Here is a 15,944-nt window from a genome sequence, read left to right as displayed (position 1 = left end):
GTGTCATCAGGACTTGGTTTGGTCCTTCTCATCTGTCAGTCACTGTCTCTTGTTAGTGTACATCACTGGGCTGTACACAGCACCTCATACTGTGAGCCTGGGGTGAGTTCCCACGAAGACGGATTAGTGGAGTTTTATTGTGACTTCCACAAACCCTCCGCATCGAAATCCTCTTCATCCGGCAAGTTACTTGTCTACATGGCTGCTTAGAATTGTGACACTGCCTTCAGTTCATGACAAGCACATTGTATTGGCTCAGGCTGCGCATGCCACATCTCAGTGATGGAGTTCATCATGATAAAAGTCTTTTAGTTCATGTTTACAGGCACTTGCTGGGGACACAACGTTTGTCAATTGTTAAAAGAAATACTCATCTGGTGATATCATCTACATAATATAAAAGTTATTCTAAGTACATACAATAACAATGTCAGGCCCTTAACCCCTTCCCGCTTTGGCCACTTTTGACCTTCCTGACAGAGCCTCATTTTTCAAATCTGACATGTTTCACTTTATGTGGTAATAACTTTGGAATGCTTTTACCTATCCAAACGATTCTGAGAATATTTTCTCATGACACATTGGACTTTATGGTACTGGCAAAATTTGCTCGATACATTCAGTATTTAATTGTAAAAAACACCAAAATTTGGCGAAAAATTTCAAAAATTAGCATTTTTCAAAATTTAAATGTATTTGCTTGTAAGATAGGCAGTTATACCACACAAAAGTGTTGCTAATTAACGTCCCCCATATGTCTACTTTAGATTGGCATCGTTTTTTGATCACATCTTTTTATTTTCTAGGACTTTACAAGGCTTAGAACTTTAGCAGCAATTTCTCACATTTTCAACCCCCAATAAGTCACCCCATTTTACAGACTTCACCCCTCAAAGTATTCAAAACAGCATTTAGAAAGTTTCTTAACCCTTTAGGCATTTCACAAGAATTAAAGCAATGTAGAGGTGACATTTAAAAAATTCATTTGTTTTTTGCAGAAATTCATTTTAAATAAAAAAAATTGTAACATGGAAAGTTTTACCAGAGGAACGCATTTATTGGCCAGATTCTGCAGTTTTTATAAATATCCCACATGTGGCCCTAGTGCACTGCTGCACTGAAGCACAGACCTCAGAAGCAAAGGCGCACCTAGAGGATTTTGGGGCCTCCTTTTAATTAGAAAATATTTTAGGCACCATGTCAGGTTTGAAGGATTCTTGCGGTGCCAAAACTGTGGAAATTCCCCAAAAGTACCCAATATGGGAAACTAGACCCCTCTTGGATATTATCTAGGGGTATAGTGAGCATTTTGACCCCATGTATTTTTTTCAGAAATTATTGGAAGTAGACCGTGAAAATTAAAATCGACATTCTTTTAAAGAAAATGTAGGTTTAGCTAATTTTTTGTCATTTCCACAAGGACTAAAGGAGAAAAAGCACCACAACATTTGTAAAGAAATTTCTCCCGAGTAAAACAATACCCCACATGTGGTCATAAACGGCTGTTTGCGCCATTTGGCTTTTGGAGCTCAGATTTAGCAGGAATGGTTTGCGAAGGCATTTGCAAAGCACCTTAAGGACAAAACAGAGAAAACGCCTTAAAGTGATTCCATTTAGGAAACTGCACCCCTTGAGCAATTAATCTACGGGTGTAGTGAGCATTTTGACCCCACAGGGGTTTCATAGATTTTATTAGAATTGGGCAGTGAAAATAAAAACAATCCTTTTTCTTCAATAAGACGTAGCTTTAGCTCAAAATTTTTCATTTTCTCAGCAAATAAAGGAAAAAAAGAACCCCAACATTTGTAAAGCAACTTCTCTGGAGAATCGAAATACCCCATATATGGTCATAACCTACTGTTTGGGCACACGGCAGGGCTCAGTAGGGAAGGAGCGCCATTTGGCTTTTGGAGTACTGAGTTTGCTGGATTGATTTCTTGGCACAATGTCGCTTTTGCAAAGCCCCCAAGGTACCTGTACAGTGGAAACTCCCCAAAAGTGACACCATTAATGAAACTACACCCCTTGAAGAATTAATCTAGGGGTGTAGTGAGCATTTTGACCCCACAGGTTTTTCATATATTTTATTAGAATTTGGCAGTGAAAATAGAAAAATAATTTTTCTTCAATAAGACGTAACTTCAGCTCAAAATTTTTAATGTTCTCAAAAAAAAAGGAACAAAAGAACCCCAACATTTGTAAATAAATTTCTCCTGAATACGGCAATACCCCATATGTGGTCATAAACTGCTGTTTGCGCACATAGTAGGGCTCAGAAGGGAAGAAGCGCCATTTGGCTTTTGGAGTACAGATTTTGCTAGATTGGTTTCTGGGTGCTATGTCATATTTGCAAAGCCCCTGTGGGACCAAAACAGTACAAACCCCCCAGAAGTTACCCCATTTTGGAAACTACACCCCTCAAGGTATTCACCTAGGGGTGTAGTGAGCATGTTAACTCCACAAGTGTTTTGCAGAAATTAGTGTGCACTCGATGTTGCAGAATGAAAATGGGATTTTTTTTTCCATATATATGCCAATATGTGGTGCCCAGCTTAGGCCACCATAACAAGACAGCTCTCTAATTATTATGCTGTGTTTCCCGGTTTTACAAACAACCTACATGTGGCCCTAATCCTTTGCCTGGACATTCGACAAGGCTCAGGATTGAAAGAGTACCATGCGAAGTTGAGGCCTAATTTGGCAACTTACACAGTATTGGTTCACAATTGCAGAGGCTCTGATGTGAAATAATAAAAGAAACCCCTGACAAATTACCCTATTTTGGAAACTACACCCTTCCAGGCCTTTATTAAGGGGTGTAGTGAGCATTTTCACCCCACAGGTCTTTTCCATAAATGGATGTGCTGCGGATGGTGCAAAGTAAAAATTTTAATTTTTCCCTAGATATGCCATTTCAGCGGCAAATATGTTGTGCCCGGCTTGTGCCACTGGAGACACACACCCTAAAAAGGGTTCTCCCAGGTATGGCGATCCATATATGTGGAAGTAAGCTGCTCTTTGGGCACACAGTCGGGTTCAGAGGGGAGGGAGCGCCATTTGGCTTTTGGAGCGTGGATTTTGCTTGGTAGTAGTTTTGTTTGAGTATTACTGGTATTTCAGTTTATATTGTGGGGGTACATGTAAGCTGGGCAGAGTGCATCAGGGGCATAGTCAGGTGGTATAAAAATGGTGTAAAAAAAAGAATAAAATAATCCATAAATGTGTGTTACGCTGTGTCACAATCTTTTCTTCACAGATCAGTGTCTAAATGTCCTTTTTTATCCCCTTTTGGTCCACACTCCGCACCTTTGCAGTTTGGGGAATTTTACTGGGAAAGTATTGTCATGTATAATACGGGCACCCTCACTTCCAGCAGGTATGTGTGGGCCCTGTCCTCCCTGGTTCCCTAATTTTAGGGCCTTGCTTAACGTATTTTATTTTTTTATAGACGTAGTGGTATGTGGGCTGTTTTTTTGCGGGACGAGCTGTAGTTATTATTGGTACCATTTTGGGGTACATGCGACATTTTGATCACTTTTTATCCTTTTTTTGGGAGGAAAGGTGACCAAAAAACAGCAATTCTAGCAAAATTTTTTTAGTTATTTTATATAGCGTTCACCACGCGTCATCAATTACATGTTAACTTTATTCTGCGGGTCAGTACGATTCTGGCGATACCTAATTTATAGCAATTTTTCATGTTTTACAACTTGCACAATATAATATAAACCCCTCACATGCTGCGATCTCTATTGAACTTAGCATCTGAGGGGTTAATCGGCCAGATCGGAGGCTAGCGGTTAGCGGTTACAGTGGTCCTGTAACATACAGCTGGCACCCAGCGGTAATGGTGCGGGCTCAGCTCCTGAGCCAGCACTATTACTGCGACGTAATGGTACTGCTCTTTGCGGGAAGCCCTGCCCGACAGCGCCGTATATATATACGGCGGATGTTGGGAAGGGGTTAAATTAAATGTCAAACCCAATGGATAGAGCACCTAGAAAATGTGTAGTTACTGGGTACATTTTATTTTCACTTGGTGTTACAGTTTCAGCAGGATTTGTACCTTGTTCTGAGCTGATTACCTGTAACAGCTCCTACCCACAGAAATATTCACAAATACCATATGTTTTATCTGACAAGTGTCTAAAACCAATTTTTCTTACTCTGATTTGTATTGCCTGGGAAGGCCCCTCAAGGTCTCTTTGTGGGAGGCGCATGTGATGATAAGGTTGGCACCAGTCTGCCAGGACTGTTCTGTAGGCAAATCAAACAGTTGGACACTTCCTGTAAAGAACAATCTTTTCATCGCCCAATAATTATTTGATCTTAATCAGATAATTCAGTTGAAGAAAAACATTAACAATGACATCTTTATATTAAACATTCACATTGGGCAGTAACTAAAAGTGATACATAAAAACGGAATTTTATTATCAAACAGCTGGTTCAATCCTCAGCAAAACTAATATTGTGCAATGGAAACTTAGGAGTTCATCATTTACACAATAATAACACTGACACATGCCTCCAATAGTCCAATGCTAAGGCACGAGGATCTAGAACTTTACATAAAACTTGGCCGTGGTTTCCGCTCCTGGAGCTCTCCGCTTGATGTCTCTTTCCATATATGTACAGTGACATCGGGGCAACTCCTGAAGCAGAATCCCCGTCCACTCTGTGACCGGGGATTCCACTCCAGGAGAAGCCCTTGACGTCATTGTCCATAAATGGATACAGACGACGGGGCTTCTCCTGGAGTGGAATCCCCGGTCACAGCGTCGGTAATGCTTTGGACGTGGATTCCGCTCCAGGAGCGGAATCCCCGGCCACAGGGGAATTCCACTCCTTCAGGGAGCTACAGTGGTTCTATCTACAGGAAGTGGGTGGCTATCTACAAGGGGGCTGTGCGGCACTACCTACAAGGGGGCTGTGTGGCACTACCTACCAGGGGGCTGTGTGGCACTACCTACCAGGTGGCTGTATGGCACTACCTACCACAAGGCTGTCTGGCACTACCTACCGAGGGACTGTGTGGCACTACCTACAGGGTACTTGTGGCACTACCTACAGGGTGCTGTGTGGCACTACATACAAAGGGGGCTGTGTGGCACTACCTACAAGGCGCTATGTGGCACTACCTACAAGGGGCTGTGTGGGACTGTCTACAGGGGGCTGTGTGGCACTACCTACAAGGGGGCTGTGTGACACTACCTACAAGGGGCTGTGTGGCACTACCTACAAGGGACTGTGTGGCACTATCTACAGGGGGTAGTGGGGGGCTGATGGTCATTTTACTGTGAGTGGCGGGTTGATGGTCATTTTACTGTGAGTGGTGGGGTGATAATTATTTTACTGTGAGTGGGGGCCTGATGGTCTTCAAGTGGTTTCCACCTCTGACCTCCAATCGAAATTAATAGAAGGCAGAAAATACCTGTGGCGCTCGTTTGGCGCTTCTTTGCCTGCGTCTTTTGCATTAGCTAAAACGGCTTAAAAACAACACAAAAAAAAAGTTCAAACAACGCTGTCAATTAAAAATCTGCTTCAAAATTCCTGAAGGAATTTTGAGGCAGATTTCTTTTGCCTTACAAAAAACGCTGTGTGAACATACCCTAAGAGTGTAGTGCTTGTTTTTAGCTGTTTTCTGTCTTCCTCTAAACAATTTTTGGTAGGGGTGCCATGAGGAAATTTTATTTTTCCAGTGGTGCCTCAAGACCGAAAAGGTTGGAAACTCTGTACTAGGCTACAGGATCATGCCGGCCTACGCAAGGATCCTGTCGTGGAGCAGCTCAGTTCGTCGTGGGAACGGGGCCTAGGTGAGTACAATTATTTTTTGGGGGGGCACTGTCTACAATGGGGAGATGGGGGGGCTGTATGGCACTGTCTACATGACGGAGGTGGGGTACTGTATGGCACGATCTACAAGGGGGAGGTGCGGGGCTGTATGGCACTGTCTACAAGGGTGAGGTGGGGGTATGTATGGCACTGTCTACAAGGGGAGGTGGGGGGCTGATGGCACGATCTACAAGGAGGAGGTGGGGGTAATATGGCACTGTCTAAAGGAAGGCTGTATGGCACAATCTACAGTGGGCACTATCTACAAAGGGGGGCTGTGTGTGGCAGCCTGGGGAGGGGACATTATACTGTGTGGGGGCCACTAAATTGACATTATACTGTGTAGGGGTACTACAGGGGGCAATATACTATGTGTGGCACTTAGGGGGCATAATACTGTGTGGGCACAATTAGAGGACAAATTACTGTGTCCTTGAAGGGGTTATATTATATTATTAAATATTATTATTATACTGTATGGGGGCATTATACTGTGTGGGGGCACTATATAAGGCATTATACTGTGGGGGGGAATTATGCTTTTTTTATGGAGCATTTTTTTTATTATGGGGTGGGGCGCCGAAAGATATTTTTGCACAGTGCGCCATCTATCCTTAGGCTGGCCCTGACTACAAACCAGCATTATTGAATCCAGGGGCAAGCAAATTTGCTGTTATCTGGCTGCACATACTCTCCTTGCCAGGTCTGTCATCTCTTACGCTCCCAATTGGTTTTCTCGATGATCCAACAAAGGTCCTACTACCAATCGGCCCATAATTGTGGGCGATGCCAAAAAGCGTACCTAGTTTTATCTTTTACCAGGTTACAAGCCTCAGCGAGTACCTCCAGCTCCGCTCCTTGAAATAAACAAGAAGGTAGGAGAGGTGTTTCTGGATGATTTACCTCGTGCATTGTATCCTGTCTTGTGGATACTGTATATGATGAAGTATCTCTACATTACAAATTTACATTGGAAACCCATGTTGCATATAGATAAACTTATTTTAAAAGGGTGTACTCTTATTTATTCTCAAAAATAAAAACCAAATGTTATATATTTCTCCGCACTCATCTGATAACCTAGAACACTTGAGAATAACACCCCCATCAGGTCCTATAGATACCTGATTGATACCACAAATTAATACCACAACAAAAAAATATTTTTACTAAAATCTGACATAAAATTAACACTGTTGAGGTAATTTTTACCTCCTTCCCATCTACATCTGTAAAGACTCATATGTGAGTTATGTCACCTCAGCCTCTTGTGCAGATTTGCTTGAGAGGGATGGTCTCTTACACAATACGTAGTGACTGCAGCACAGCATATCCATTGCCATATTTGCCGTTCTCAAAGCATCTGAAACGATCTACTCTAAGTTCATTGATTCAAACAAATGCAAAACAAATTTGTGTGTTGTCTCACTGAGACGTATCCCTACCCCCCCCCCCCCCCCTTTTGGACTCTGTGGAAGTAATGTAGCAGAGTTCAAAACTGCATATCTCAACAAGTTGAGGTTGGACACTCTATCTGGGGGCACTAGTTTGGCCCCCTGTAATACACAACAAAAATAAATGACTTTCCCCTGACAAAACTACATTTTATCTTTTAGATAACTTGCAACCGTTTACTTTTAAAATATCATATATTTTCAAAAATAATATTTAGGCAGTACTATAGCACTTGCCTGCATGTGTAAAAACTAAAATAACAATTATAATTCTTTATCCAATAAAACGGAAAATAATATATATCTGACCATATTAATTACTGCAAACCAATAAACTATATGTGGGAGTAGGGAACAGTGGGGGTACATACATTTTCAAGACCCTGTGTCTCACAATATCTGTATTTGAATTCATTTGAATTAACTTCAAAACATTACAACATTAAATCATATCACATGAATTTGCACTCCATATTTTGTAATTTTACTCACTCTGTGTACTAAGTACCGAACAGCATGTGTAGAGATAAGGCACACTCCCTCACACTGTAACCAGCCAGCAGTCTGCCTTCTCCTGTCTCCTCACATACATAACCCCCCTTTTCTTCAGACCAATGTTTTTCTGGAATGATTCTTAATTTAACCCCATACACCCCATACACAAGATACTAAAATTTTACACATTATCGCTGTTAAGAATGAGAGCATGCAATATAGATCTAAAATCAATGCAATATTGTGGTCACCTGTCTTATCAGTCCATGCTCAATATATATAAGCTTATATTAGTCTGCCTTTCAGACTTCACACTGCACATGTTATATCACACAGCCCCCTCCCCATTACAATCTACATTAGTCATCATCATTATCAATTCCTTATAAGCAGCATTCCGGATTCATTTTCTGTCTCTGTCTATTCACAAACAGCCATTTATTAACATGCACACAGCCTACATTTTTGAACAATCAACTTATTTGATACAGTATCTCGTCCTTCCCATGCAGTCATTCACTCTGTGGGTTGTAATCTGGGTTTTTAAGGGCCTTTGGGTGTGTGCCAATACCAATGTCCTTCACTGTAATTTGTGTAGGTAGTTATACCACTACGACACTCTATATGCTGGATTATCAAATGCGTGCTAGAAATCAGTCTGTACTGATTCCTACCTTATGCCAGTCTGACAATGCCTACAGCTGGTGTTTTTCAAGAACCCTTACACACAATATGTCAAGCTAGCAGTATGTGCTAGAAACATATCAACCACCACTCAATACAACATTCAAAGTTTTCCCTATTGCACTGGGTAATGGTGCATACACACTTATTACACTTGTCACATGCACTCCCATATATATCCATTTGACCATTAAAATCCTGACAAAGAACCTGATTATTACAGGATACTTTTTTAGCTGTTATAGCGTCTTTCTTCCCCTGTTTGTCACAATCTTCTTTGGCTGTACATCACACTATGGGGCTTCCCCTGTTGCTCTGCTCCCTGAGTTCTTTATTATCAGGACTTAACCACAGAAGTTTTTGTGGTACTAAAAGTACTACAGGATATTACCTATGAATATCCAACCAACCTTTCTGTCACCTATGGACAGACTCTGCCACCTACGGGCAGTTTGTAGTACGTTTTTGTCACCTACGGACATATTGTGTCACTTACGGACACTGTGTCACCTACGGACACATGTAGCACGAGTCAGTAGTCTGTGACTCTCGCCAAGTCGGGCGTCCCCGACACTCAGCTCCCTCAGAACAGCATAACATTTTCTTTGATCCTTAACAGTTTCTGCACAACAGCCAAATAATAAACAAAATTTTCAACAGACCTATAACAATACAGACCTAAAACAGCACAGTTCATTGCAGGTTCGCTACACAGCATTCAGCGTATCTTACACACAGCTCATCTTACATACAGACAGCTGTACGTAATGGATTCCCTCTACTTCTGCAAAAGTTCCTCTTCTCTTCTTTTTTTCCTCACTACATCATCACATTCCACAGGATGGGTCACACACTCACTCCTCACAGCTTCCGTTATCACAATCTTAACAGTTTCAATGCTCAATGCCGGCAAAAATTCTCTCATACTATGAACCTCAAGATTTACACATCTGTAACAACAACTCTAGATAACATACGTATCTACAATCATTCGTCACACAAAAAGCTTTCAACATACCTCATACTGCTGGATAAATTACTGCGTTCAGGAGATGTGAAGTCATGAGAGCTAATTCCAGCCTCGGCAATGGATGAGTGAAGAATGTTTGTAAGAATAAGCTTCTTACATACCGGCCAGTTTTTTATATTCACTGATGCAAATGCCGCCAGGCCCCCAGTAACTGCTATCAGACAAGCAATCTCCCAAACTGTTAATGCAACAATTGAGCCAAAATATATTAGACTGAAATTTGTAATGAGTATGTCAACTGATACCCGCATTCCAGTGAATTTATCCAGATCCAAATCATGTTTCATCGATATATCGGAGAGGTGGAATAACACAGACACTGCTGGTATGCCCAAAATACTCCTCTGTGGTTTATTGCCAAACTCAATTACAATAATATAATTTCAGAAAAGGTGTAGGCTTGATTTCAGCCAATCATTTACAATATGATAATAACTCTGATTCAGCCAATGAGAATATGTCAATGCATTATTATAATTCCTCACACATCAAGGTTTGCAGGTGGCCTATCCTTCTTGGCAAGAATATTCTTGTAAGATGGGGAGACATACTCACATGCATATTTAAGCATGTCTCCCCTTCTCATCTCGCTCCCTCCCCTTTTCCTTCTTTTCAAACCTCATATGGGAACCAAGGTCAAAGATAAACTTACAAACTTGGAAACAGACAAACTTGTCTTTAAAGAAGCAATGACTTTCTTATTCACTACAAAAGAAGCTCCAGACTCCAGACAAGATAGCTGCTGCTCAAAATGGATTCATTTAAACATTAATTTAATCACTTTCACAAAAGTCTTTTGAAGAAGAAAACAAGTTGGCAAGTTCTTACAGAAACCAAAATCATGTTGATTATTCTAAAGTAATTTGAGAAGATTACCATAATTAAATTTATTATAAAAAATAAGTACTATATGAAAAAAAGTGAAAGATTGAGCATTACACAGAAATTATAGCTGAGGCTATAAAGTATAACTTCAAGTTTGGCAGATTTATCCCCCTCCTCCTCTCGTCCATTTTTATTTTAGTGCACCATATAGCAATTTCTCAATTGTGTTGTGGGTTTTGTTTTAACAACGTTCACTATGAGGTAAAAATTACATGTAACTTTTATTCTTTGGGTCAATAGCATTACGATGATACCAAATTTATATATTTTTTTGTTTTACTAATTTTACAAAATAAAAATATTTTTTAAAAAAAATTTGTTTTGTGTTGTTATATTCGGAGATTCATAACTTTATTTACATTAATACCATTTGTACAGTATATTCGATTTTTTTTTACCACTATTTGATCCATTTTTTAAAGACTAAAAAAACAGAAATTCTGGCGTTTTTTTTCTTACAGTGTTCAACTTGCGGGATAAATACCGTAATGTTATATTGTAATAGATTAGACTTTTACGGACGGAATTTAGTGTTATATACCAATTATGTTTTTTTATTGTTTAAATTATTTTAGGAGGAAAATTGGAGAAAAATATATATCTTTTTTACTCTTAATATTAATTTATTCCTTTATTCCTAAAACCTTTTTTTAAAATAAATGTAAACTTTTTTTTACTTGTACTAGGGTACTTGAACATGCGATCATTAGATCGCTTTCACAATACACTGCAATACGGTACTTATGTATTGCAGTATATTGTGCTTTTGCCATCTTCTATTAAGCCCCCAGGCTGCCAAGACAGCTCATTAGTACCCCACGAGGAACCCCCTTATTCTGTCTAATGGATTAGATGCCGCAGTTGCTACATGTACGTCAAATGTCAGGAAGGGGTTAGGATTTAAAGTGATATTGATTCCTAGATACTTAATCTGTGAATTTATTGGGACTAGTGTATATAAGCCTGGTTCATGCACTTACACTATTTTATATATAAAGCTGCATATTTAGCTAATAATAATTGGAATCCATATATTAGAGTTATCCAGATATACAGTATAAGCATATCATCAGCATAGAGTGAAATATTATCCTCAAATATAACCATAGCTGAATTCCACAATGTCTCAATCACTGCAAATACAAATCGCTAGATGCAGAGGAAGAATTACAGCAAATCACAGGGGTGACAATGTTCACAGCTCACACGTCCCTTTCTCTAAGATAAAGGGGGCAGAGACACTGTTGTTAACCTTAATTCTAGCACAGGGGTTACTGTACAATATCTTCCCAAAGCCGAAGGCCTGAAGCCAGATTACATGCACAGCCACTCGTCTATACTAGATATATTATTTAAAAAATATTCAAGAATTACATGTACAGTTTTTTCCACCCTTAATTTTTATGGAATTGCGTTAAAATGATACAATTTGTCATGATATCAAATCAATACAATCTCACACAGCCCAGTAAAAAAAACATTAATGTATACTTTTTTTTATTATGGGAGCCCATGTGTGATGCGTAATTCAGGGCCGGCCTCAGCACCCACTACTCTTGGGGGGGCCCACTCACCGTGAGGTGCTGACGCAGCTGTCATGGCTGCTCATTCGCGAGTGGCGTAACTAGCACTGTTGCAGCTATAGCGGCTGCTACAGGGCCCGCGGCATTAGGTGGCCCGCGCCGACCACCTACACGGCACTCTCTTATGCCCGGTGGCGCCGCTAGCAGCCGCTACGGTGGTAGCGATGCCACATTGAATAGTATCGGCGTCCTTTTCAGGTACAGGGACGGAAACCCTGTGCAGGCTGGCGTGATGACGTCACTTGATCACGCCAGCCTAAGCAAGGATCCTGTCGGTGTTGGGGAAGCTGTGCAGCAGCTCTGTTTGTCGCTGGAACGGGGCCTAGGTGAGTATAACATTTTATTGTTTTATTTGTTTGGGGGTGGGCTGTATGTTGTTATCTAAACAGGGGGCTGTGTGGCACTACCAGGGAGGGGGGCTATGTGGTATTACCAAGGAGTGGAGCTGTGTAGCACCACCAGGGAGGAGGCTGTGTGGCACTACCAGGGAGGAGGCTGTGTGGCATTACCTGGGAGGGGGGCTGTGTGGCACTACCTGGGAGAGGGGCTGTGTGGCACCACCTGGGAAGGGGGGCTGTGTTGCTATACCTATGAGGGGACTGTGTGACACAATCTAGAGAGGGCACTAAATATATGGGGGTACAAAATGGCGGCCTAACTTCTATATGGGGGCCTAACTTTTATATAGGGGCACAGAGTTTTCTACCATTTTACTGCCCCTGAATTCCCGGAAAAGGAGCCCACTAAGTATGTGTCGCCCAAGGGCCTACATAAACCTAGAGCCGGCCCTGGGGTGGCTGATGGATGGCATCCGCTGGAGGTATACATTTTTAGTTAAGGGAGGGCACATCTGTATGCAATTTTGATGTTTTTCTTTCCTAAGAAACATATCAGAAAGACAAATACAATGTTTATATTACAAAGAAGTTATTTATTTTTTTCATTGCAGAACTAAAATACTTTTTTGATGAAGTTTAAAACCCTGTAATAAACAATTTTCCCTTTTTTTTTTACATTTTTTTTATTTCTTTATACAATGGGCATCTTTTACTTTAGGTTATCAAAATAAAAATACAGATTTAGGAAATACAGTCTTTAATTTACATATATTTATTAATATATTATACATTTTAAAGTTCTATGTATACATGTACACTAACTAAAATCTTCATGTATTATTGTAATAAAATTAGTTTTAACTCTTTCTTTGTCAGATATATCTATTAATTTTACACTACACATTTTACATACCATACTTTTGATAAGGCTTGTTAGAATAGGTATTGTACTATGAAATTAAATTATACAGCCCCATAACCATATACAGTATTTTATGTAAGTAGACATTGATAGGAATTAAAATTTGGTAATTGTACAATTTGTACTCCATACTGTACGTTTTAGACAAATATATAACAATTTGAGACTAAAACTCTATTCACAATAAAAAAAATTTTTTTCAAGAGGATAAGAAGTAAAAACATATCACATGTGTAGGCCTATATGAGCACATACACACAAATTTGGCAAACCTATACTGTATGTGAACAGTTTTATTACAACAATGTGTTGGACACTTCTGTTTCATGACCCATAATGATTTTACAGCACATCCCAATTTGTCTAATACTGATCATATTTCACTTAATATTTCCTTCTGAATTTTTTATTCTTTGTGATCAGTACACTAACCTGTTAGGGCCTATTCACATATGTCCCTTTTCCCCATGGATGTCAAACAGGTACACAAAGTGCACAAGTTTTCCCATTAGATATGCTCAAGCACAAAAGCGCTGGCTGGATACAACTGATATACATATGAACCAACACTAACTAGCGCCTGCTGAAGGCAACATGTAGCATTACATGTTGGCCATTCAAATGAATGGCCAACCATGTAGGTCTGCCAGAGTGGTAGCAGCTCCTACAGAGCAGCTCTCCGTTCTGGCTCATAGAGGGGTTTCCGAGCAAAGAACTCCTGTCTATAACATCCATATTCTATACCAGAGCATGTGGAGAGGGGTTGCCTTCACAAGACAACCCCTTTAATTAAATTCTGGATAATCATAAAATATCATATTAAAAAAAGGACAAAAATAAGTGGTATTTTAAGAACTCCACAACTGGAATTATCAATATGATTGGTAAACAGTCATATTAACAGCTATTATGTCTTTTTCTTACTGCAGCTGGGAAACTCAAAGTCATCTGAGGTTCCTGGGTGGCTACAATATTTGACTTTAGAGTAGCAGCAGGTACTTCTAGATTTAAATTCTCTTTATAACATGACTGCACCTTTCTTTGAGATCTATAAAATGAAAAAATCCTCTGAAGGTATTTTTCTCGGGTGCAAGTTTCTCTTTTAAAAACTAATATATAGCAACCTGGTAAAAGATGACAAGCTATAACTCCATATATTGAGGCTAATATGGCAATAGCTTGTACTGTTGAAAGATACTTGTCACTTATGGTGTTTATATAGATTGGGATAAAGACAATCCACACAAACATATAGACCAGCATGCTAAATGTGATACTTCGAGCCTCATTGTATCTCTCTGGTAATTTTCTACCTTTGTAAGCAAGAAGGAAACAGATTAATGCAAGTAACCCAATAAAGCCAAGCATGATGCCGAATGCTGCATATGAACCTTCACCACACTTAAGTATTATGACGTCATTTACTGTATAGTCTTGACGATAAGGTCCATTCATCTTCAGCCATAGTGTACAAATAAGCACCTGGACACCAGTTAATGTAATAATAATAACAACAGGCACGTAATTTAATTTGACTAAAACTTCTCCTCTTTTGGCAGATTCAAATGCCAAAAGGATTCGGATAGATTTGATCAAAATACAAGATACAGCAATGGTGAAGCTGATACCAAAGAGAGGTTGTCTAACTTTACAGATAGTGTTGTTTGGTTCTCCAATGAAAAACCCTATGCTCACCAAACTAACTAGTAATGATATCATCAATAAGAATGTGTAATGGCCCCCCGCTGCTTTAACTGCCGGAGTATCAAAGTGTTTAAAAAAGAAAACTCCTGTGATTATCACAAGCAGAAATCCAATCGCCGCAAAAGTCACCAGAGAAATAGCAAATGGGTCTTTCCACTCAAAATATTCAATCGTCCTGTTTGTACATTGATCACTTGCATTAGTAGACCATTGCCAAGTAAGACACTTTAGACATTCAGTCATATCTGGAAAAAAAAAAAATTAGATATGCAATAATCTGGTACTTGTTCTAAATAAATATTTACTGCAAAGACATGTTAAACCAGTCAAATCAAGGTAGTTGAAGTTGTTACAATGTGAGAGGAAATGGTAACCAAAGAAAACCCACACAAACATGGCAAGAACATATAAGATGGATCATTATCTAAGGCTCTGTTCACATTACCATTTTACTATTTCCATCAGGGGTACAGGTATATTTTTTAACAGTGAAAAAAATGTAGTCTAAAGTTTCTATTTTTGCCCTCAAACCAAGCAGAACCTTGCCAGAAACCCCCATTGTAAGGCTACATTCACATGAACGTGGCCAACCTCAGATGTGAAAAACTGCAGGATGCGTTATCACACATCCCCCATAGACTAGAGTCTATGTAGGGATGCGGGAAACACAAAAACTAGGACATGTCCTATTTTTTAAGGACTCGTCACACGCTTCGTTTAAACAATGGTCGTGTGACCAGTCCCATTGAAACACATGAGTCTATGTGGCGATCGTTGTTTTAACGGCCGTCACATGGACGTGATACACGCTCGTCTGAATGAGCCCTAAATCAATGGGATCCAGCGGAATTTATTGGGACCCAATATAACAAAAGTCATACTGTATAGTAATGTTTTACTAGCTTTAGTTGCAGAAGGTACAGGTTTTATATATAGTACAATTTTTTTATAGTTTTATGCAAAAAAATTAATAGATATAAAATAGAAATCCATAAAAGTGTGAAGTGTGTAGTA

General features: G+C 39.7%; 1 protein-coding gene across 1 annotated transcript in view; it reads right to left on the bottom strand.

Annotated features, from left to right (window-relative positions):
• Window positions 1–14,123: 14,123 nt before the first annotated feature.
• LOC142760505 (G-protein coupled receptor family C group 6 member A-like) overlaps window positions 14,124–15,944 on the bottom strand; it is a 34,102-nt gene continuing 32,281 nt past the window's right edge. The window contains exon 6 of the mRNA XM_075863702.1: window positions 14,124–15,175. Within this exon, the coding sequence (XP_075719817.1) occupies window positions 14,124–15,175 (1,052 nt within the window). The remainder of the gene's footprint in view (window positions 15,176–15,944) is intronic.

The sequence above is a fragment of the Rhinoderma darwinii genome, chromosome 4 (assembly GCF_050947455.1).
Source record: "Rhinoderma darwinii isolate aRhiDar2 chromosome 4, aRhiDar2.hap1, whole genome shotgun sequence".
NCBI classification, from domain to species: Eukaryota; Metazoa; Chordata; class Amphibia; order Anura; family Rhinodermatidae; genus Rhinoderma; species Rhinoderma darwinii.
This window is presented reverse-complemented; position numbering and strand designations above follow the sequence as displayed.